The sequence below is a fragment of the Sporobolomyces koalae genome, assembly GCF_050403365.1.
Source record: "Sporobolomyces koalae JCM15063 DNA, S_koalae_JCM15063T_v1_ctg12, whole genome shotgun sequence".
NCBI lineage: Eukaryota > Fungi > Basidiomycota > Microbotryomycetes > Sporidiobolales > Sporidiobolaceae > Sporobolomyces > Sporobolomyces koalae.
This window is the reverse complement of record NW_027481759.1, coordinates 249,739-272,733: the sequence shown is the minus strand read 5'-3', so window position 1 is coordinate 272,733 and position 22,995 is coordinate 249,739. Positions and strand designations below refer to the sequence as shown.

At 52.8% G+C, this 22,995-nt stretch overlaps 9 protein-coding genes across 9 annotated transcripts; 5 read left to right on the top strand and 4 right to left on the bottom strand.

Moving 5' to 3' along the window:
• Positions 1–153: 153 nt before the first annotated feature.
• CEX1 (COPI-interacting protein CEX1) lies at positions 154–3,966 on the bottom strand (the record flags this gene model as incomplete). The annotated part of the gene is made up of 10 exons (XM_076678153.1): positions 154–887; positions 953–1,093; positions 1,177–1,414; positions 1,484–1,663; positions 1,744–1,816; positions 1,888–2,210; positions 2,312–3,056; positions 3,118–3,197; positions 3,270–3,692; positions 3,793–3,966. The coding sequence occupies 10 exons, from the start codon at positions 3,964–3,966 to the stop codon at positions 154–156; spliced, it is 3,111 nt and encodes a 1,036-aa protein (XP_076534751.1).
• Positions 3,967–4,145: 179 nt separating this feature from the next.
• On the top strand, positions 4,146–6,058 carry RPT1 (proteasome regulatory particle base subunit RPT1; the record flags this gene model as incomplete). The annotated part of the gene is made up of 8 exons (XM_076678152.1): positions 4,146–4,159; positions 4,263–4,276; positions 4,349–4,390; positions 4,467–4,504; positions 4,572–4,653; positions 4,723–5,548; positions 5,624–5,938; positions 6,040–6,058. 8 exons carry the CDS (start codon positions 4,146–4,148, stop codon positions 6,056–6,058), a joined length of 1,350 nt encoding a protein of 449 aa, XP_076534750.1.
• Positions 6,059–6,399: 341 nt separating this feature from the next.
• On the bottom strand, positions 6,400–6,993 carry TRS23 (TRAPP subunit TRS23; the record flags this gene model as incomplete). Its single annotated transcript, XM_076678151.1, has 3 exons — positions 6,400–6,584; positions 6,667–6,828; positions 6,918–6,993. 3 exons carry the CDS (start codon positions 6,991–6,993, stop codon positions 6,400–6,402), a joined length of 423 nt encoding a protein of 140 aa, XP_076534749.1.
• Positions 6,994–7,142: 149 nt separating this feature from the next.
• ELP3 (Elongator subunit ELP3) lies at positions 7,143–9,449 on the top strand (the record flags this gene model as incomplete). The annotated part of the gene is made up of 9 exons (XM_076678150.1): positions 7,143–7,468; positions 7,547–7,601; positions 7,670–7,983; positions 8,058–8,091; positions 8,157–8,282; positions 8,373–8,614; positions 8,690–9,030; positions 9,115–9,313; positions 9,407–9,449. 9 exons carry the CDS (start codon positions 7,143–7,145, stop codon positions 9,447–9,449), a joined length of 1,680 nt encoding a protein of 559 aa, XP_076534748.1.
• A 315-nt stretch (positions 9,450–9,764) lies between these two features.
• JCM15063_002246 (uncharacterized protein) lies at positions 9,765–10,211 on the bottom strand (the record flags this gene model as incomplete). Its single annotated transcript, XM_076678149.1, has 2 exons — positions 9,765–9,929; positions 10,017–10,211. The coding sequence occupies 2 exons, from the start codon at positions 10,209–10,211 to the stop codon at positions 9,765–9,767; spliced, it is 360 nt and encodes a 119-aa protein (XP_076534747.1).
• Positions 10,212–10,360: 149 nt separating this feature from the next.
• PRO1 (glutamate 5-kinase) lies at positions 10,361–12,117 on the top strand (the record flags this gene model as incomplete). The annotated part of the gene is made up of 4 exons (XM_076678148.1): positions 10,361–10,406; positions 10,481–10,815; positions 10,896–11,947; positions 12,015–12,117. The coding sequence occupies 4 exons, from the start codon at positions 10,361–10,363 to the stop codon at positions 12,115–12,117; spliced, it is 1,536 nt and encodes a 511-aa protein (XP_076534746.1).
• A 610-nt stretch (positions 12,118–12,727) lies between these two features.
• JCM15063_002244 (HVA22/TB2/DP1 family protein) lies at positions 12,728–13,681 on the top strand (the record flags this gene model as incomplete). The annotated part of the gene is made up of 2 exons (XM_076678147.1): positions 12,728–13,000; positions 13,070–13,681. 2 exons carry the CDS (start codon positions 12,728–12,730, stop codon positions 13,679–13,681), a joined length of 885 nt encoding a protein of 294 aa, XP_076534745.1.
• A 232-nt stretch (positions 13,682–13,913) lies between these two features.
• On the top strand, positions 13,914–16,692 carry FBP26 (fructose-2,6-bisphosphatase; the record flags this gene model as incomplete). The annotated part of the gene is made up of 11 exons (XM_076678146.1): positions 13,914–14,555; positions 14,630–14,644; positions 14,716–14,917; positions 14,996–15,384; positions 15,467–15,595; positions 15,672–15,800; positions 15,884–15,975; positions 16,096–16,185; positions 16,290–16,334; positions 16,418–16,504; positions 16,575–16,692. 11 exons carry the CDS (start codon positions 13,914–13,916, stop codon positions 16,690–16,692), a joined length of 1,938 nt encoding a protein of 645 aa, XP_076534744.1.
• Positions 16,693–17,141: 449 nt separating this feature from the next.
• JCM15063_002242 (uncharacterized protein) lies at positions 17,142–21,999 on the bottom strand (the record flags this gene model as incomplete). The annotated part of the gene is made up of 5 exons (XM_076678145.1): positions 17,142–17,486; positions 17,548–17,754; positions 17,827–20,024; positions 20,090–20,972; positions 21,043–21,999. 5 exons carry the CDS (start codon positions 21,997–21,999, stop codon positions 17,142–17,144), a joined length of 4,590 nt encoding a protein of 1,529 aa, XP_076534743.1.
• Positions 22,000–22,995: the final 996 nt, after the last annotated feature.

Sequence of the window (22,995 nt, the reverse complement as noted above, 5' to 3'; positions counted from 1 at the left end):
AGCTGGACCACTCTGCAGAGTCTGTCTTGAAAGCTCGAATCGCTCTTGACTGCTCTCGACTACAAAAGCTTGCGCAGGACTCTCGAGAGAAAGAACAGAAGCAACACGAGAGGTCTGGGCTAGACCCCCCTGTGTGTCTACGATTTCAGCTCTTTATTTCCCACTTTTTGCAGCTGCCATCCTCTTGCGTCGTTCTTCTCTCGCAAGTGCAAGTTTCGCCGCCTTCTCTTCCTTCGTCAACGTCGTCGTGATCGTAGGAGTTCCCGATTCCGACGAGATCGCGAGTCCCGTCAAAGTAGGGGTCGAAGGCAAGATCGGAGTTGGGATCAACGCGGGTGAAACCGGTCTTGGAAGAACTTCTGCTCCTGCTGCTCCATCCGAAGAAGAGGAGGTAGGTACAGGTCCTGAGTTTGGTGGAGGTGCTGGTGGAGCAGGAGGAGGAGGGTGATGGGCGGATAGAGGAGTAATCGGCATGAGTGGCATGGGAAGGGTTGAAGTGTCTGGAGCGACTGGAGCGAGGGGAGGTGTAGCGAGGGGAGGCAGAGGAGAACGGAGGTCTGTCGGCACGGCAGAAGCAGTTCCAGACTCGGTCGAGTATGGTGGAGGAATCAAAATCGCAGGAGGTCGGAAATGAGAATTCGACGAGGTGGACGAACTTGAAGCCGTACGTCGGGAAGGGGCTGCAGAATCATTCGCGAGCTTTGAAGGGACTCGAGGTTTCTGTAAAGTCGAGGAAGGGGAAGGGGTAGATGCGACCGAGAGGGAAGAGAGCGATGCAGGTTTCGGTTTAAGCCCTTTGATCGGAGCGGCTGGAGAACGGGTTGTTGTAGAGAGTGCAGACTCGTCCTCGTTGAGATCGAGGTCCCACGAATCAGTAGCATCCATGTCTACAGCAGATCAAATTCCCCGTTAGATTCACTCGATAGAGGGCACGCAAGCGATTGTCACTCACCCATCGGGACTCGCAATGCTGAGCTCTTGCTTGCGCCTCCCAGCCGCATTGATCCTCCGACTCTCTTCCCGGCCATCGGTTTAGGTTTTGACGTCAACGGCCTGTTCGAGGGAGGTCTAGGCTGACCTGATTCAAATTCATCTGCAGATTCCGACGAAAAAAACGTTAAAGAGCCCTTGGACGCAGCCACGATGCGACTGAATTGTCGAGAAAGGGAGACTGACCCCAGTCCTGAGTATCATCGTTGACATCCATCAAATCAGGTCCCCAATCATCCTTGGCAGTGACTGACTGTCCTGCTGTAGTCGCTGGAGCCACCTGAGGCTCTCCAAATTCGAAGCCTCCAGGCAAGGTGTTTCCATTCGACATTGAAGATTCCGAATTGGTAGGTGCGGTCGTTTGCGGGAGAGCAGGGGTCGAACTCCTCCGCTCTATCGGTTGAGACAATTCGGCAGTTGATAGCTATCATAAGTCCCATCGAGATCGAGATCAGTCTTGAACTTCGGGTAAGAGAAAAGAATACAAGTGTACCTTTTTCCCGACGCCTCCGAATGCCCATCCTGCCAAAACTCCTGCTGCACCAGCGGCATTGGTCGCAAGTTTGACCCCTCCGCTGACTGCCGCGGTAGCAGTGGCGGCATTTGCCGGAGGCAGGAGTTGGACAGGTTGTTCGTCGCTTCCGTTCATGTTTGGGGGCAATACAGTTTCGGGCTGCGTCAGAATCGGTCAGTACTGTCTGAGGTATACAAGACGTGACAAAGAGTTGGCTATGTAGGAGAGAGTTGGCTCACCATGGAAGCGGTCAATTGTTCACACCGCTTGACAAACATGTCGATCGCTTTGAACCCTTGGTCCCTCACAATCCTGTTGATTATGTCGGAACTGTTAGGATAGTTCCCCCATCCTGATACGTTTATTTTTTTTGTGAGACTCACTTTTCCTTGTCGACTAAGCACACTCCGATCGAAGGGATCACTTTGAGCGCCAAATCCTCCTTGTCCCACCCTTCCCCATCTCCCGTTCCCGTTCCAGTTCCAGCCATCAACGCACACAAACCAGCGATTCGAGCATGCACGAACGGGTCTCTCAAACTCCTCGCGAAGGCCGGGATCAACACTTTGCGTCGAGTCGAACTCGACAAGTGCGGTGAGAGTCGCGAGAGGAGGATACACGTGTTGGTCCGGATCCCAGGTTCCGAATCGGTTTGAGTACGAGACAAGTACCGCAGGAGATCGTTGTTCAGGATCCGGTCATTCAGCTTTCCGAGAGAACGATCGTAAATCAGCCTCCCTTCTGTTTGCTTTTCTTTGGCGAATGGGGAAGAGTCCCAAATGAGGGGAAGGGGAGAGAGACACTCACTTTGGGAGCGATGATCAGGATCGATTTGACCGTCGCTTCTCGAATGACGGGGACGACATCTCCGAATCCAGTGACCAAATAGGGCCACACGCGTTCGACGACATCTTTCGACGTCAATTTGTCGGCGTACAATTCCAGTCCTTCGAGCAACGCCATCCTCATGGCTCGGTCCGGCAATTGGAACATTCTGAGCAACGGCGGAACGACGAGTTGCGAGTACTCGGTCGAAGGTAACGAGGTCGAGAGGGACAGGATCAACGGAAGGAGAGATGATGAAGACGCCGAAGAGAATTCGAACGTGTGCAGGAGGGAAGGGAGGATCTTGTACAACAGGAATCCGGTCGGAAGTGGCGGAGAAGCAGAAGTCGAGTTGGTGCCATCCGACGTTGAGGCAGAAGAGATCGCTTTCAGGGTGCGGACGAGGGTGGTTCGTTCATTCTCGGACGCGAGTGAGAACCCTTCGAGTGCGGTCGAGAGTTTGACCAGTCGGTTGTGGGTCGCCCATCCATCGGTTGGAGCGAGGGCCATCTCGAGAAACTGGCCCGTCTTGAGCCGAGTGGCCGGGTTCGGTGACCCGAGTCTCCTCCATGCTTGAAAAAGAGAAGGCGGGATCGATCCGCGTGCAGTCGTCGACAGCGAAGGAGTATCGGAAGTGGGAGACAGGAACGAATTGGGTAGAGGCCCGTTGAACAGCTGAAAGATGAGCAAGTGTAGGAGGTACGAGTCGTAGGCCGAAGGGTCGTGTCTGTTTACCGTCTCCATAAGCTGCAGATCCAGATCAATGGAGAACGATCGAAATTTCGCACTCTTTCAATGCGGTCCATCCTCCCCTGCGGACTTCTGGGGAGGCGTATAGTTTCGATTCCGGCATCATGCCGCCGTGGTTCTGTACCGAGAGACGAGTTCGTGAGCATGGGGACTTTCCATGAAAGTCGCAACCAGGGGTTCCATGACTGACCCACATGGCTCCTTCTCGATCATCGAGTCTTGAGCACAACTCGAACCCTCCCAGTTTCCACTCTCCGCCTTTTGTGATCCACACGGCGTCGTGAAAGTGTTGCAGTCCTGCGTGCACGCTCTTGCCTCCCTCGGCGAGGTTCAAGAAGCTCAACGCGGTCGCGAGATGCAACAGTCCGTACGTCTTGGATTCTTCCGAAAGAGACGTCACGGTCGCGGTCGAGAGCGGTTCGACAGGTTCCGTGATGATCCACACGGCCGAGTCGGATTCTGAACCGTCGAGGAACTTGAGGATGTTGGGATGGCGGGTTGAACGTAGTTTGCGAAACGAGTTGCGCGCAAGAGGCAGCAACGCGCGACGATCGATCCCGTTCAGGTTTGAGCCCGCTTCGAATTGAAAGATGGACACTTGGGTTTGGTCATCCTGCAGCAGTCCATCCGAACCGAGATGAGCGGGGTGCAGGAGGACGAGGCGGAATCAGAGTGGGGAAAAGAGACAGCAAAGTTCAGAGGGCGCAACTCACGCGTTTGATGCCACTGTACCGAGTCCAGATTGAAGGCGAGTCGGTGTGAGACTCGGGCACGGCGCGTTCGCCGAGAGTGTAGCCGGATACGCCTGGGATCTGCGACGTCGCGTTCGACAGCGCAGCCGACGACGCCGAGATGACCGCGCTCGACAGCGAGCTGAGAAAGTTCATGTCGCAGTCCCGCTCGAGACGCGAGGGCTTGAACGCGCTCTGACGGCGAGGTGAACGAGAGCGAGGGCGATTCGAGCGAGGATATTCGGACGACGACGACGACGACGACATCGCCTCCTCCCCTTCCCTCTTCTCTCTCTCTTCTCGCTGCACAGCACTCAAACTCTTGTGATTCGAACATGCCTCCGAAAGCGTGAGTCAACACTCGCCCCCGAGCTCGAGTTGAGCAACGCTTACGTCGCCTCGCTCTCGCTCTCTTGATCTCGTCTCGCCTCGTACGCGTGCGCCACTCTCAGTGACTGGGAAAAGTGTCCGTCTCGTTCTCCTACGCTTCTGCTCGCGTTCGCTCTGCTGACCTGGAGATTGTCGGTACTCGATTCAGACAAGTCGGATCCGACCAAACAGGACGACGTCAAGATCAACCGTACACTCGTCGTCTCACTCTGATCTCGCTCTCTCTAACCGCACGCTGACTCGCGAGCTTGGTGTTCCCTCTGCAGCCCTCGATGACGAGGATATTCAGATCCTGAGAACCTATGTTTGTCGTTTCGACCCTTTCAGCGTCTCGGTGCATGGGCTGACGCTGTCTTTGTCTGGACCACCAGGGACAAGGACCGTATGCCAAGAGACTCAAGGACATTGACCAAGAGATCAAAGACATTCAGAAACGCGTCAACGAAAAGATGGGCAAGTCGCTTCTCTCGCCTCCTCTCTCCGTTCCCGTCCATCTGACTTGAGATCGCGACTGTTGTTCAGGCGTCAAGGAACTCGACACTGGACTCGCCCCGCCAAACTTGTGGGACTTGGCCGCTGACAAACAACGCATGGGAGAGGAACATCCGCTCCAAGTCGCACGCTGCACCAAGATCATCAAACTCGACCCGAACCAACCTCCTCCGAGTCTCGCACCGGGGATGAAACCAAACGCGGACGAACAAGACAAGTACGTCATCAATGTGAAACAAATCGCGAAATTCGTCGTCGCGTTGGGAGACCGAGTCGCTCCGACCGATATCGAGGAAGGCATGCGAGTCGGAGTCGATCGTCAGGACTACAAGATCATGATCCCGTTACCCCCCAAGATTGACGCTTCCGTCACGATGATGCAAGTCGAGGAGAAACCCGACGTGACGTACCAAGATGTCGGTGGATGCAAGGAACAGATTGAGAAACTTCGAGAGGTGGTCGAAACTCCGTTGCTCACCCCGGAACGGTTCGTCGAATTGGGAATCGACCCTCCGAAAGGAGTCATGTTGTACGGTCCTCCCGGTACGGGCAAGACGTTGTGTGCGCGTGCGGTCGCGAACCGAACCGACGCTACGTTCATTCGCGTCATTGGATCGGAACTCGTGCAAAAGTACGTCGGAGAAGGTGCGAGGATGGTACGCGAACTGTTCGAGATGGCACGGAGCAAGAAGGCTTGCATCATCTTCTTTGACGAGATTGATGCAATCGGTGGAGCCCGACACGATGACGGTGCTGGAGGTGACAACGAGGTGCAACGAACGATGCTCGAACTCATCAACCAACTCGATGGGTTCGATGCACGGGGCAACATCAAGGTCCTCATGGCGACGAACCGGTAAGATTACATCATCCCTGCTAGAAATCAAGAAAGATAGGTTGACTGATCCTTGCCATGTTTTCGGTGATTCAGACCCGACACGTTGGATCCAGCCCTGTTACGTCCAGGTCGAATCGACCGTCGAGTCGAATTCGCACCTCCCGACGCGGCAGGTCGAGCTCACATCCTTCGCATTCACGCCCGATCCATGTCGTGCAGTCGCAACATTCGATTCGATTTGATCTCGCGCCTGTGTCCGAACGCGACGGGAGCAGAATTGAGGAGTGTCTGTACCGAAGCGGGAATGTTTGCGATTCGATCGAGGAGAAAAGTCGCGACCGAGGAAGATTTCTTGAAGAGTGTCGAGAAAGTCATCAAGAGTGGCAGCAAATTCTCGAGTACTGCTTTGTACGTTTTTCAATTTCTCCTCTTGACACTCTTCTCTCGGCCTTCATTTCCTGAATTTGACCAAACTGACTCGTCGTCTGCCTTGTTTCCTACGTTCCCAGGTACGCAAACTACCAGTAAATACTTGTTACTCTTTCGAGTCCTTTCGCATGTATCGAAATTTTTCTTGGTCGCCACGACGATCCTCAAGTATGTGCTTCGGTTTCGTCGTAGAGAGACAGAGAGGAGAGCAAGCTCCCAAGGTCATTTTCCCCTAAAAGGGCACCACGTAATCGACGTTGACAAGATATCGGATACAACAAGAGTCGTGAACTAGACAGGCTACCGCAGTAAGACGTGAACGCAAGAAAACAGCAAGGAGACACCAAGGAAGTTACTACAGAATACCGGCAAAAACAACAAAAGAGAGAGACCGAGGGTGTGTATACCACGTCTTTGCAACATCGCGAAACCGATGGGTTTCAAGTCGCCTTGACGGGAGCTTGCACTGCGTTTGTCATCTTGAGGTCGAACGGTTCGGACCGGATCGGCATTTCGACCGTGTAGAAAGGATCTTTCAATTGATCGGCATAACATTCGTACACTCGTTTGAGTACCGCTTCTGGATTCGGATGTGAAGGAGTCGTCAACAGGACAAATTTGATGCCTTTTAGGTAATCAAGAAACACGAAAGTTCAATTCAACTCGACCCAGAAGAGAGAGTGAGATGAAGGTTTTTTTCTTCTTACCGGTTCGAGTTTGGAAGCAAGACATTTTGAACGTTTCAGCCTCGATCGTTTCAACCCCTGAACTGTTGGGGACTGGCGAAATACGTGCAGCGATCGCGTGAATCGAATGAAACGTTGACGCGAGGATCAGGTAATCGTTCGAATTCAATTGCGACAGTCCATCTATCCGTCATGGAAAGAATGAGCTCAATCGAACCCCGCGAGCTTAAAGAGCGAGCGCTGGAGCGAACAAGAGTGATCGGTGAACATACCAGCATAGTTTCGAGAGTAGATGAGTCCTCCCGCCTTGTTGATGATCCATAGCCCGAACGCGGTTGATGAAGACATCCTTGACTCGACCTGGTGCTGCAAGAGCGAAAGGCGAGGGAGAGAGACAGGAACCTAGATCAAGTAGTTTCGCGCGTTGATCGAAAGTCGCAGTCGACCTCACACTTTTGCCGACATCACGGATCCCTGAGCGACCACCGAAACCAAAAATGGTGCAGACAGTGCCATCCGTATCGGCGGCGGAACAGACGATCGTCGTGTGTGCCGACATTGTCGCCAACTTGCTCGACGCTCACGAACGCGGTACGACCGTCAACCTCAACGCACTCAAAACTCAGATCGCCAAGAAACATGGCGCCAAAGTCGTTCCTCGATTGGTCGACATCATCAGTGCCGTCCCTCAAGAGGCTCGCGACTTGTTGCTGCCACTGTTGAGGGCGAAACCGGTCAGGACCGCGTCTGGCATTGCCGTCGTTGCCGTCATGAGCAAGCCTCACAGGTGTCCGCACATTGCCATGACTGGAAACATCTGCGTGTGCGTAATTCCTGTCATCGTCCTTTTCTCGATTTTCGTTCTCTCGAAACCATCCCTGACCTCATCTCTTCTGTATAGGTACTGTCCTGGTGGTCCAGATTCAGATTTCGAGTACTCGACCCAGTCGTACACCGTCAGTATCAAACCGTCCAAGTTTCATCGTCGCAATTTCTCACTGACAGCGTTTTCTCTCTCTCACAGGGTTACGAACCTACCTCGATGCGAGCGATTCGAGCTCGATACGACCCGTACGAACAATCGAAAGGTCGAGTCGAACAACTGAGACAACTCGGACACTCGGTCGACAAGGTCGAATTCATCATCATGGGAGGGACCTTCATGTCCCTGTCGGAACAGTACCGCAGTCAGTTTGTGACGGGGTTGCACAACTCGTTGAGTGGCTACACGGGGACCGATATCGATGAAGCGGTCAAGTATGCCGAAATGGCGAAAACGAAATGTATTGGCATCACGATCGAAACTCGTCCCGATTACTGCTTGAAACCTCACCTGTCGTAAGAACCCGTTTCAACATTTGTACTCGTTTCTTTCGTGACAACTGATCGAGGGAGGGTTTCACATACCACAGATCGATGCTCAGATACGGTTGTACTCGACTCGAGGTGAGTCTCACGCTTCCTGTCTTTTCAACACCTAGAGAAGTCGCTCATGAACCGGGGGATCACAGATCGGAGTGCAGTCAGTGTACGAAGATGTCGCACGCGACACGAATCGAGGACACACAGTCCAAGCAACGTGTGAAGCGTTTCAAATGGCGAAAGACGCGGGGTACAAGGTTGTCAGTCACATGATGGTAAGTCCTTGTTTCCTCTCCCCTGTCTAGAACTTTGTTTCTCGCCTTCCAACCCGAGTATCGCTCTGACGGGTCTCGGTATATTCCTAGCCTGATCTGCCGAATGTTGGAGTCGAGCGAGACATGGCTCAATTCCACGAATACTTTGAAAACCCGAAATTCCGTTCGGATGGCCTCAAGATCTATCCAACCTTGGTCATCCGAGGGACGGGATTGTACGAACTGTGGAGAACTGGACGGTACAAGAATTACAGCCCGAACGCACTCGTCGACATTGTCGCGAGGATCTTGAGTCTCGTCCCACCTTGGACTCGAGTCTACCGGGTACAAAGGTGCGCATCTACCTTTTTTTTCTTTTGGGACACGAAGACAATGACTAAGCAGGATCGTCCTTGTTGCTTCAACAGGGATATTCCAATGCCTTTGGTTTCTTCTGGAGTCGAGAACGGCAACTTGCGAGAACTCTCGCTCGCACGCATGCGGGATTTTGGATTGACCTGTCGAGACGTGCGATCTCGAGAAGTCGGATTGCACGAGATTCACAACCGAGTTCGACCCGATCAACTCGAACTGATTCGCAGGGACTACGTCGCGAATGGAGGGTGGGAAACGTTCTTGAGTTACGAAGATCCTGAACGAGACATTCTCGTCGGGTTGTTGAGGTTGAGGAAATGTACCAAGGAAGGCACGTTCAGACCAGAGTTGATCAAGGACGGTATTCAGAGTTCAATGGTACGAGAACTACATGGTAAGTGACCCCACTCCTCGTCTCTTTTCCAATTTCCGGGGCGAAAAAAAAGACTGATCGAACGTGTTCTTGTGGACAATATAGTGTATGGTACTGCAGTCCCACTGCATTCGAGGAATCCGACATTGTTCCAGCATCAAGGAATTGGAACTTTGTTGATGGAAGAAGCTGAACGAATCGCGAGGGAAGAACACGGCAGTCAGAAACTCGCCGTCATTTCGGGCATCGGAGTGCGGAACTATTATGCAAGGCTCGGGTACGAACTCGATGGTCCATACATGTCGTGAGTCTTTTTCTCGCGTTTTTCTCTAGCTCGACATCTTTCGAAGGTAACTTGTAACCTGACCTCCTTGGAATCGAATGTTTCTCTTTGCAGGAAAATGTTGAACGAACAATCCGAGGAAGACGATCTGTTCTAAGAACTCCCTTCTTCTGACTTGTGGTCGAAATCATCATGTCTGCTCGACATTCACAACTGTTTCTTCGCTTGCGTGGATTTGTTTGCCTCGATTTCTTTTTCGGCCTTGTTAATGTTGTAACAACAGATCCGAACTGTGGCCAATCTCCTTCTGGGAGGAGAGTCTGGAGGAGGCAAGACAAGTGCAAATTGAAGATTTAGTTTACAGTGGTAGTCGAGAAGATAAGAGATGCTCACCGTCTCTTCTCAACTGGTAGAAGTCTGCAGCGACCGCTTGAAGCGTGGACTCGAGATCATGGTATCGTAATCAAGAGAATCACGAGCTGCGGTATTCGGAATCGTCCTCATCTTGCGATGTTGGGCTTGATGCCCATGTCCGTTCTTTCAAAGTCTCCAACTTTTCGCTCAGTCTATTCCAACGTGCCATGACGAAAGCGGGTGAGACTGCGCTAAGCAAATCGTCGAGAGTTTCAAAGTGATTCTAGTAGAAGTGGATATGGGAAAATCGGGGACTGGTTAGCGTCTCATGGCGAGCGCCGTCCAGTCTGTAAGGGAGCTATTCACTGACATGCTTCTCATCTTCGTGCAAGATCCATCCCTTGAGAGTGCATTCGACCGTGACTTTCATATGTTCGAGAGTTTCGAGTTGGGCGGTGTCGGCGTCGTGTTCCTCTTTCGAAGGCACGTGCAGGACCGAGTGAATCCCCCAACCTTGGACTTCTGCAATCGCCCGCACGAGTTCAGAGTGCGCAAAGTCGGTCATGAATGTTTGCCCTTGAAGCTACAGGAGATCAAGAGTGTCTCGAATCGGACCCGGGGTACCGCATCAAGTTATCGATGACTCGCTCCCTCTCATCCTCTGTTCGTCCTGCTCGCTAGCCGACTGCACTCGACAATCGGCTCCATTACGCGATGTCTTCCCATGCTCCACATCCACTCACGATCGTGATCAAGCTAGGTAATGCTTCTCCCTACTTTTGCCTCGATTCCCCAAGGCTTATCTGTAGAGGACCTCGTTTCATTCGCGACCAGGTTCATCCTCGATCCTACAACCGACTCCACCCCATCTCCCCCAGATGGCGACTTTGTCTTCGATTGCCGAAACATGTGTCTCGCTACGTCAATTGGGACACCGAGTCGTGATTGTCTCTTCTGGAGCGATTGGAATGGGAGTGCATCGAATGGATGCCGCTTCGAATCACAGCACGACGACAACGAGCAACAACAAGAGTACGAGGACTATGGGAGAGAAACAAGCGCTTGCAGCGATTGGTCAAGGTCGATTGATCGCGTTGTGGGATCAGATCTTTGCCCATTTGGCACAACCAATCGCTCAGATCCTCTTGACCCGTAACGATATCGCCGATGTAAGCCAATCTCACTCGTCGTATCTCTGGCTTATGTCGAGGTTGTTGACTCTTTTTTTCTTTTCTCTTCGAATTGACAGCGATCGAGATACCTGAATGCGACTACAACCTTGTCAACCCTGTTGTCGATGGGAGTGATTCCCATCATCAACGAGAACGACACAATCTCGGTGTCCGAGATTCTGCACATCAACAAGTTTGGAGACAACGACACGCTCTCGGCGATCGCGGCGGGCATGTGTGGAGCCGATTACCTGTTCCTGTTGACCGACGTCGACAGCCTGTACGAGGACAACCCTCGCAGGTGTCCAACCGCGAGGAGGGTGACCAAAGTGCGTGACATTGAACAAGTGCGCAAACTCGTCAGCACGAGTACGTTGGGCACGAGTTTGGGTACGGGAGGAATGGAGACGAAATTGATCGCGGCGGAACTCGCAACTGCGGTGGGATGTCACACGGTCATCACGATTGGGAACCAACCGAACAAGTTGATCGACATTGTCAAGCAACATTCAAATTTGGGAACTCGAGAAGAACCCAACGACGACCTCGAAACTGGGGAATCGGTCGAGTTTGAAGCTCCCGTACCAGGAGTCGTCGGTACGAGCAACGGCAACGTGACCAAGTCGACCTGCCCTCACACGTTGTTCCTCCGCAAGTTGCACCCGCTGAGCTCGAGGAGGTTCTGGATCGTGCACGGGTTGACTCCAAGGGGTACCGTCTACGTCGATTATGGCGCGTACTTGGCCATTTCTCGAGGTGAACGCGATGGAGGTCGAGGGGGGAACGGAGGAAGGTTGTTGGCAGCGGGCGTCGTGCGGGTCGAAGGAAGTTTCGCAGCGGGTCAAGCGGTTACGGTCGCCGTGATCAAGAACTATCGCCGACGGGGCAGACCCGAACACAAACATGAACACGCAACGACAAAGAACGAGAGGGCCAAGAGTCCTGACCACTTCCAAGATCGACTCGCAACACGGGATATGGAAGCGAGTGTCGAGAGTCTCGATCTCGAGCAACACTCACAAGAGGTCCAAGGTGTACCAGAGGGTGAAGAGGAGCAAGTGTTCGAGTTTGGACGAGGGTTGACCAACTACAACTCGGTCGAGATCGATCGAGTGAAAGGATTGAGGTCGTGAGTCTCTTCTCTTTGTACAGAACGAAATTGGGAGATCAAAGTCGTTGACCGAGATGGAATACAGCTCGGATATCCAAAAGGTACTAGGATATTACGAAGCGGAGCACGTCGTCGAGAGCGTCGTCGACCTAAGAAGAGGTCTCGTCGAGGGCACTGCGGAGCAATGAGGGCGTTCGGGAAGTAGAAAAGTAAATAGATGACAGATGAATTGACAATTCGTGCTTGCGTATGCGGCGGTCCAATCTTTGGTATGGTGTCAATGGACAGTGCTCAGAAGTAGCGTCGCTCGATAATAATTATTGACCTTAGAACACAGCCCCGCATTTTATCGCGTCTCGCTTTCGCTCTCTCACGCGATCCTCACGCCAATCGAGACGGCGTCTCGTCGCCTTGCGTGCACTGCTACAAAGACCGCTCCCCATCGCGATCAGAGCGGCGCTCGACTTTGACTGGAAGATCTCCTCTCGCGCATTCTCTCGACTTCTCGACTCGAGACTAGCTCTGGCGGGTCCGCCAAAGGGATTGCAGATGTTCTCCTCGCTCTGCAGTGTCATCAGGCGAGTTTCCCTGATACTTCTCTTAACGATCTCCGCTCGGCAAGGGATGCGGATCAACTCCATGCCTTGTCCCTCTTTGACTCTACTCTCTACTGTGTATCGGGCTGAAAAGCAGGAGCATGTGATCCTCGATGCGAAAGGGTTCTTGAGCTGACTCGGGTCATTCCTTTTCGTGCCTACCTTTCCCCCCCACCTCGTTCCCCTCGCTCCCTTCTCCTGCATGTATACGATCGGAAAAATCGTTTGTTCGACCTCCAGTCTAATCGCTGGAGTATTGTACCCGACCTACGCATCCTACAAATCTCTCAAAACTTCGTCTAGTTCGTCTCGTCTACCCGGGGAACTCGAACGATGGTCCATGTACTGGTCGACCGTCGCAAGCTTGTCGGTGTTTGAAACATTCGTCCTGAGTTGGACCGTCCGGTGGTGGTTCCCGTTGTATGCCGAATCGAGATGTGCTCTCATCTTGTGGTTGGTGTTACCACAAACACAGGTCAGTTCATCTATGTACCCTCCGACAGTTTAAGATCTTGAACCCGTGGATCTGACTTTGATTCGTCAGGGTTCGACTTGGTTATACGAGCGGTACTTTGAACCGTTCTTGTTCAAACACGAACTCGAGATCGATCGGTACTTGACCGGATCGTCTACGTGGTTCTTGAACGGGTTCAAAATCGTACTATTGAACGTTGTCCGATCCATCAGATCTCTCGTTTTGGGCGAGACGAGCACCGAACGTTCAAACAGCCCGCGCGAAACTTTGAGTCGAGGCGTGTTTGATTGGATCTCGTTCTTCAACTCGAACGCAATCCTGAATCAAGCGCACGTCGAAACACCTCGTCTCGTTCGAGACGACAAGTACAAAACAAAGACGAACAAGACGAGATCGGAGAGGAGGAGGAGACTCGAACAACGACTCGAACAACTCGATCAGGAAGAGAGTGATTCGGAATCGACATCGTCAGCGTTGTCAGAGTCTTCGCTGTCCTCATGGTCGTCTTCTGAAGGAGAAGGGGCATTACGAAAAGATGAAAGAGGATCGACAGGTCGGAAAACCAGGGCGAGAAAGATGATCAAAACTCGGTTGGGGCAAGGAGAATCCGGATTCGAGCTCCTCGAGGCTCATCCGCGTCAAGGATTTACTTCACGCACGGGTAGTCGACGACAGTCTTGACGAATCTGGGACATGAGCTGATCTTTTATCGTCGTGATTTTTCTCATTTTCTTTCTCTCGAGATTGTTTGTGTTATACTATTCATGTTGTTGTCAAAACATGTGCGATCGAACGTCGAGAATGTGACCGTGTTGGACGAGCACAAGTTCCCCCGCTTTCCGAGGTTATCGCGAGGTTGGGGTCTTGCTCTCTCTCTCTCCTCGCTCGCTCCAACTCGCTCGGATCTCAAATCATGGCAGGTTCAGAAGGGGCGCGACCTCCTCTGCAGACGTCAGTATCGCGTTCGTCGTCGTTCTCGCGCGCGGCTTCGTTCCGGTTCACGCCTCGACCTTCTCCAACCTCATCTCCCAGTGGAGGCGCCCAACCCGTACCCGACGCACACGGAACAACGACCCCACCGGTTGCTTCGATCGATCAACCGTTAATCGTGAACCAGGGAGTCCCAACTCCGACCGCGACGACTGCGGGCGGCTTGAGTCGACACACGAGTTTCAGCAGTCGGACTCAATCGAGACCTGGTTCGACCGTCACGAGCCCCATCAGTAGTCCTCGGGAGGAACACAAAGGCACGTGGCCGTACTCGACTGCGAACTCGTCCACTTCGTCCATCCAATCCCAAGTCCAATCCCATTCCCACCCGAATGCGGCGCTCTCGCGCACGCACAGTGCGTCGAAACATGATCGCAGTCACACGGTGACGCCGACCCAACATCACAAGGAAGGGATCGAGAACAAGGACCCTTCGTTTGGAATGTCGGCAGGTTCGACCATCGCGAAACCCGATTACTCGGAAGCCAAAATCGTTGTAGCCATGGTCGGGTTGCCTGCACGAGGCAAGAGTTACCTCTCGAACAAACTGCAACGGTACCTCCTCGTGAGCTCGTCCACCTGACTCATTCTGTTTGCCAAAACTTCTCCTTCTCACTCGCGCGTTTATTCGATGAACAGTGGCTCGAGTACAGTGTGAGTCTCGCGATGCCCTCTCATTGCTTGGTTTCGTCTTGACTCATCGACTGGTGTTTTTGGGAAACCAGGTCAAAGTGTTCAACGTCGGGCAGTACCGTCGTGCCAAGTATCGAGAACTCGCCAAAGTGTCGGGCAAGAAGGCAGATCAAAGTTCCAATTTTTTCGATGCGAACAATCCCGAAGCGAGTAAAGCGAGAGAAGCAATGGCGGCTGAATGTCTCGAAGACCTCATCAAATGGTTGAAACAAGGTGGCAACGTCGGAATTCATGGTACGTCTCTATCTCTCGCGTCGTCATCCGCCTTTTCTCCGTGATTCTCACACAAACTCGCGCCTCGTCTCAAAAAAGATGCGACCAATTCGACTCGAGCGAGAAGAAAAGCATTGGCCGATCGCATCGCTCGAGAACCGGGACTCAAATTGATCTTTATCGAATCACTCTGTACCGATCCTGCCGTGATTGCAGCCAACATCAAAGTCAAAGTCGCTTCGGGAGATCCAGACTATGATGGACAAGAACCGGAACAAGCCGAACGAGATTTCAAAGAGCGAATCAAGCATTACGAACAGAGTTACGAACCTCTTGACGAGAAACTCGATGGCGAAATGACGTTTTGCAAAATGGTCAACGTCGGCAAACAAGTGACCGTGAATCGGATCGATGGATACTTGCAGTCGAGGATCGCGTTCTACCTCATGAACTTGCACTTGACTCCTCGGTCAATCTACTTTACCCGAGTTTGTTCTTTTCCTTTTTCGTACCTTTGCACAGGCCAGAAACTGATCCAAGCTCTTTCTCGCGACCTTGCTACGATTCCAGCATGGAGAATCGCAGTACAATGTCGATGGACAGATTGGTGGAGATGCAGCCTTGTCCGCCCAGGGAGAAAAATACATGCAGGCTTTACCTGAACTGATCAAGCAGAAACTCGGCGACACACCTTTGACCGTCAGTTTTCGACCCCGTTTTTTTCTTATACAAGTCGCGATCCACTGACTTCGTCCAAGGTTTCGATATAACACAGGTTTGGACTTCGACCTTGAGACGAACGATTCAAACGGCGAGCTTGTTGCCATACGAGAAACTGACCTGGAAGTCCCTGGACGAACTCGATGCGGGAGTTTGTGACGGGATGACTTATGAAGAAATCGAAGTAAGCCCTCTTGCATCTTTCCGAAGTCGGACCGCAAAATCGGGGTTCTGATGGGTTCGGGGTCTCTCTCACCCTGGAAACAGCAATACTATCCCGAAGATTATAACGCTAGGGACGACGACAAATTCAACTACAGGTACCGAGGAGGTGAATCGTATCGAGATGTAGTCATCAGGTACGTTCCGGCGTCAGGAGATTCATAGTTTGGGTTAATTCCTAGACTTTCGATCGTCTGGTTGCTCTCGCTCTGAAAACACGAGAAGGGGTTGTTGACAGATTTTAATCTTTCCTACAGGCTTGAACCGGTCATTCTCGAGCTCGAAAGACAAGAGAATATTCTCGTCGTGTGTCATCAAGCGGTGCTCCGATGTCTCTACGCTTACTTGTGAATTCTTCATCTCGCAAGTTTTTCATCTTTTCGAGAGTACCCTCTGGAGCTGACCGGGGGGTTTTTTTTTTCGGAAACGTTGCTTTCGGAAACGTTGCAAGCCACAACTTGCCGCAAGAAGACTTGCCCTACATCAAAATTCCTCTGTATGGCGATCATTGACCTAATATGAAGCCCTTCTTAAACCTGCCCTGACGAGCTTTGAATCGGATTTGACTGGGAACAACAGGCATACGGTGATCAAATTGACTCCGAAAGCCTACGGTTGTGACGAGGAGCGGTTCACGCTACCGATCGAGGCGGTCGACACAACTAGGTAAGCAGTTTCTCATTTTCCTCTCTCTCTCTATCAGCTGACAAAATTTTATCTTGTATCTTCGAATCAGACCTAGACCTTTGGGTCGAGTCGATCTGATTCGAAAAGAAAGGGATCTCGGAACTCTGAGCCCTTCGACGAGTCGTCCTCCGAGTCGTGGCAAACCTTTCTCCATGACCGATTCTTGAAAAAGGAAAACTGTCTCCTCTCTCTTGATTGTCGCAAGGGTTGGTAAACATTCCACCATCAGGGCATTTCTTCTGTTCCCTTTTCATCCAGCTCCTCCTCCTTCCTCTCTCCCGCTCCCTGTTTTGTCCTTTACAATAGTTCCGGAACGTCTCGAGCGTGTATCCGCTTTCTTCTTTCGTGTTGCCTAAGAAGCTACTGGTCCTTTTTCCGAGTTGCGCACGTCGCGCTTCATTAAAATCTTCAAAGGATCAAGAACGTAACATGTGTATAGACAACAACAAATCACAACAGATCACTGATCAAGAACGAGCGAAAAACAGCCGGAATGTAGGGGACAACGAAGTATAGAGGGCAGGGTCGCGAGAAAAAAAATGGCAGAGATCCAGGCGAGGAAGAGTAGGTGACGGTTCCAAGAAAAAAGGTCGAAGAGGAGCAAAATTGGATGGAATCAATCTCGAACTTGGTAGGTTCGTGTGACAGTACGATCCGGTTGATCGAGTTTGCCCGAGATCAAACACTGTTTGATCCAGTTCATGTTGACGAACTTCCCTCGCAACTGGGAACTTTGTACGAGAGGTTTGATGGCGAGTTCAAGTTTCGTGTTCGATTCGTCGAAATCGAGGAAAATGTGGGTGTAGATCGAAGCGGAAGTGACGAGGTTTGAAGGGTTCGTCGAGACCGGTTTCGATGGAGCCGTAGTGTCGAAAGGAAGAGTGAGAAAGTCGATGCGATTGGCAGAACAGCACGCAAGGAGAGACAGGATCATGTATGCATGTCGGTTGAAAGCAAGTTTCTGCGGACGCATTCTCAAAAGGGTCAATACAGGCCGTAGAAAAGAACCTGTAGTCACTTGCCTCGTCTCGACCTTTGCCTGCCCTCTCGGTGATGACGAGGAATGATTGATCCTTGAAGAGCCCGTCGAGACTTTGCGCGAGCGCGAGGGATTCGAGATCGAATATAGGTTTTCGAAGCGCTCGCAATTGACCGCCAATACCGTAGAACTTCGTAGATTCGACGGTACCCGCTGGCAGGAGATACGGTTCCCAGTCGATTCGGGTTCCCTGTGTAGGTAAATGGGAGAGATCCGCTTCGTGAGAACCTGACGACGATCGAAGCAGGAATCTAGAACTTACCTCTTTAATCGTTGCTTGTGCAAACTCTGTCGAACAGCAAGGGATCCCGAGTGCGAGCGCGATAAGAAATTTCATGGTTGTGGTTGGTCGATCCGCGAGCAAGAGGATCGTGTCAATATCGGCAAACTCGGCTCGTGGGAAGCGCAGGTGCGGGCAGCCGGTAGTCGAGTCGATCCTCGCTTCGAACAAATGTTCCCACTCGATGATCGTCGCACCCCGTGCCCGGAGTTTGTCGATGAAACGATCCTTGTCCGTCTGCTTGACCTGTTTTTGGTCGAGCTCGCTCGAGTGTTTTGAACCAGCTTCAGTGACGAGGAACGCTGTGCGAGCGAACAAGCCCCATTTCGAAGAGTCCTCCTCGAACGCAGTGACATCGGGTCGCGTCGGAGGTGACATGAGCGGAAGTCGCTTGACATTCTGAAAGTTGCGACCTTCGAACGCATCGATCTCGCTCGGTTTGAGTTTGCGATTGTCGAATTGGACGGCTCGTGCACGAAGGATGCGGATTGCTTCAACGAGAAAGCTACGGCTGCGCATTTCACTGCGACCGTACTCTTGTGCTGAAACAGCGACAATCGTGTCGGGTCCGTCGAGTTGTTCGCCTTGAATCGATTCCTCGCTCGTGCCGCGTTGCACTCTCATCACTCGAAAATCTCCCTGGAGAACCTCGATCTGGACTTGAGAATCGCCTTTGTCACTCCCACAGAATTGGAACCAGTCTCCTGGTTCGAGCACGCATCGTCGAATCTCGTGCGACTTGAGCCTGCCGTTCGAACCGTCGTCGAACCTGACGTTAAAATACTCTTTCGTGACGTGCGTGATCGTACCGGGATAGTAGTAGCCGTCGTCACGCCAGAGTCCGAAACAGCGCGAGAAGGGGGCTGAGGCGAGCAATTTTGAGCCGACCGACGGTTTCGTGTCGGAAACTCGATCATCGTCATCCTCCACCGAAGCAGTATCTTCCGCCGCCTGCTTGAGGTACCGCAAACGCGACGATTCAGCAACTGGTCGGATAGATCTGGGAGATCGCGTTTTCGTTGGCTCGCGAATGGTCGAGGACTTCTTGCGCGTCTTGTTCTTGTCAGGCGAAGCGGCATTCGAGCGCTTCAGTCGAGCACGTGCGATTTTATCGGCCCATTCGGCTTGAGGGGATCGCAAATCATCTTCATCGCTCGATTCGACAATCGCAGGTCCAATCGCTTTTCTGCGCGATGGTCTTGACGCGTCCGACTCGATCTTGACTCGTTTCGAAGCTCGAGCTTGTACTGGCGACGGCTTCCGAGGGTTGTCGAGGTTCGGCATGTCAGAAAAGTGGGTCTCGTTGACTTCTTGGTCGGTCAAGTCTGAACTTTCGGCTCGAATCGCCGCCTCCTCGTTCACAACTACCTTTCCGGCTTGCTTGTTGACCTTTGTCTTCTGCGGTATGCTAATCTGGTCTTGGCGTCCTGGTCCTTTCGTCTTTTTCGATGCCTTTTCCACACCGTCGGATAGTTCTCCTTCATTGTAGTCTGTTCTGCGAGCTCGCTTCGTTCCGACCCTCTGCTTGCTCTTGAGTCTCGGCTCGATTGTCATACGTTTCGAAGACGCAGCGATTTTGATCTCGTTTGCAGCATCGTCTTCGTCTAGATCCGTCAGAGACCCGTCCGAATCGCGACCGCTCACAGATTGATTGGATTGACGGTCGTCTGGATGATCTTGAGATTGGGTAGGGCCTTCACTGTCAGGTACGACGAGATCGTTCGAGGAAGGCGTGTTTGCGGTTCGTGTGAGACGCGACGGCGAACGAAACGGCCCGCTTTGTCTGATTTTCGAAAGGGGGATGTCTGGGGAGCTTTCGATCACCTGGGGCGATACTTGGATCTTATGCGGGGAACGAAGAAGATGCTTTGGTGGGACGGGCAGCGCGACCGAGTCTCCAATTTCTTCGGCAAACGGCAGTGCCTTGACTCGTGGAGGCAGCGAGGCGGGTTCGTCGTATTTCTCGGGACCAGCGAGAGGAGGCGTCGAATCGCCAAGCGAGTGTTGGACCTCTTCGGCGGCGGCAGAAGGAGTAGGAGCTTCGTGATGATTGACAAGCGGAGTTGGGGCAGGGGCAACTCGGCGGAGCTCCCGTCCCGGGATCTGGTTTGCTCGCTGACGAGTATAAGAGCTGGTCGTCGATTCGTCGTGGGCGAAAGGTGCATGCCAAGTCGAAGAGTCTGTTGCAGGCCAACGTGATGCGAGTAAGCGAGGTCGTTATAAGCTTAAAGGTGCCAATACGTACTGGTAATGTCCATGTCGATGCTGTTGATGCTCAGTTGAGACTTTTCGACATCGTACACCTTCTGCGTTGCCTCGACCTCGAATTGGGTTGGCGGAAAGTCCTGACTGCTTTTGAATCCGGAAATCTCGCTTAGGCGTTTCGCCTGATCTTGTGGCTCGGGAGCAGAGCTGTTAATCATCTGTCTCGCTCCCGGCGAATTCGATGGTGAAGAAGAGGTCGACGAGGTGAAAGTGTTCACATCGACTGGCTGCGGTCTAGCTGGGGACGAGGTGTTGGTTCGCAAGTCGCCACGGGTGAAGCTATCGTCAATGCCCCCTAGAGTTGACTTGTCGAGCGTGCCGCCGTGTCCATCCTCGTATCGATTTGACGAGTCGCCCTCGTCGATGTCCATATCGATTGTCCGCTCAGCTGTCGGCTTCGGCGGAACATTGCTGCACTGCACGGGAACGCTGGGTAAAAGACTCTCGTCGAGCACTCCATCAACATGTACTTGAGTCGGCGAAAGCGGCGCGCTCTCCAAGTCCTGAGCCTGAGTTGCGATCGCGACTTCAGAAGGTCCTGTCGCGCTCGATCTAGCTCGGAGGATTTCTTCAGGGGTGTCTTGTGAGATCCCGTCCCATTCTTCCTTCTTGCGTTTGCCCTTCTGAATCGGTTTCGCCATCGCGGCAGAACTTCCAAACAGGGTCAAATCTGGTACGAGACCTGGAGCGGTTTTGGTCGCTCGCAAAGATACATTCGAGCGAGCCTGCGATGTTGGGTCTGTGGCGGCTGGTTCAAACTGGTAGGCGGAAGTCGAGCGGGCTTTTGCATCGAGCATCATCATAGCCTGTGTAGGTGCAGGCGCGGGAGGAAAGACAGTAGTAGCCTTGCCGGGAGTTGAAGTCTAGGAAGCGGGAAAAGGTACTGCACGGTCAGCACCGACGGAATGGCGAAGATGCTAAAGAGAGACGTACGAGAGGTCGTGAGGAATCCGAGTCTTCTGGCTTCGTCTTTGGCATCTGAGCGGGAGTTCTACCCAAATCGGGTAGAGAGCGGGAAGACGACTGCGCTTTTGAACTTTGGGCAGAACCCTTGAGCGGAGAGCGGTGCAATAACTGCTGAACGACGAAAGTGGATGAGGAAGGTGCGGATCCCGGAGGTTCCAAGGTCGCTCCCGAGTCACGCAGAGCATGTTGGACCGAAGACCTCGCAGCGAGAGATGGCAGTCGGGTCGAGCGTGTAGCAGCAGTGGCATTTTCTTTTTGCGATTCACGACTCGTGCTGGGTCGAGGACCGTCGTTCATTTCTTCGCCATCAGTCGATGCAAGCTGATCGATTTCTTCTACATCCATGGATATCGACTCTCTCGACTGGCCGTGAGGGTGTTGATCTTTGTCTCCCGCTGCCTCGGCTGGCTTCTCCGGAGCGAGTGAAGCAACCATGATCGAACCGAGTTCAGTCTGTCCAAGAGACATGTCCTCATCGACCAGGTCGACTTGCGTGTCGTCGACAGCGAGAGTCTGAGGCTGGGTCTGAGCACCTAGGTACCCCGCGGCGCTCGTGTTTGCCGTCGATTGCCAAGTTGAAACGTCTCCTTCGTTCGATCGTCGTCGGTTCCCGGGTCGAATGACTGTCTCGTGATCGTCCTTGGCCGTAGCAGTGCGAATCGAGAGATCTGGTTCAGGTTGAACGAATGAAAGAGGTTCGGTGGTTGTGTCCTGCTTGGATCCTCCAACTATCGGAGAAGACGTGACGTCTCCAGTCTCGCTCAAGTGTCCTTGAACATGAGGCGTTCGGGCATGAGGGTTGATCAGGTCTTCGAGATAGGATTCGCCATCATAGGTCGAGTCGTGCGTTTCGACTAGGGCTCCGGCCGTACAGGTGGGCGTGTCGGGAACGAGCTCGACTGCACCAGGCGTGGTGTCTCCCATGCGGCAGTAGTGCCGCAATGTCGCGTGCCGTGGAGGTTGCGAGCGCGCGCGCGTCGGCGTCGCGGCAGATTTGACTGCGCGTGTTTACGTTTATCTCCGTGGAAAATCTCGTCAACCTCGCGGAATTTCAGCAAACGAAGCGTACTCTCTCTTGTTGTCCTTCAACACGGTAGTGATAGAAGAAATTGCAAGCAATGCTAAAAAAAAATGATGTACGAAGGTTCTGACAGTAACTGCTTCATGGGAGAGTACCGGCCATGGAAAGGCGCGGTTAGAAGGCTACATCTATTATCCTTTGATGTGCATAGTAGCTAATCTCGCTTGCCCTGAATCCCGATACAGCTATGGAAAGAGCTTGTACCGGACTGTCTAAAGTAAAGGGAGCGGTTTTGGGATCGAAGGGAGGTGCATACGCGGTGCCGAAATGTGGTAGGGCGAGTCGAGGTGCGTTGACTTGAAATCCTGAGCAGTATAGAGACTGGTGCCGGAGCAGCGGGTAAAAAGGCTACAGTATGCTTGGATACGTGAGCCTGACACGCACAGAAAGATCGAAGCAGTGCCGTCGGAGGCGAGTACTATGGCGAGCGAGCGGACTGTTCGAGAACTTGTTGTGGGAGGCAGATGGAGGAAGAAGAAGGAAGAAGAGAAGCGAGAAGAGGACTCGGAGCAAACGAATCAGGCTGGGACGGCGCCAAAGCACGGTCAGCGATCGATCCGCGGCGGCCTCGGATACGAGGGATGCTGGTTGAACTCACTTGACAAGATGTACCACCGTGTTCGAGATGCAGAGCAGGCTGAACACCGATCACGACTCGTGCTCCGGATCATTTCCCAACCCAACCCGAAGAGAGAAAAAAAAAGCGGACAAGCAGACGCGCAGCGAGTCGCGAGATCGAGGATCAGCTAGGGTGAGGTGGACCAGGCAGGTGAGACGCGGGGCCGGTTGCTGAGTGTCGAAAGGGATCGACGCGCAGCTGATTGTGATCGAGGAGAGGG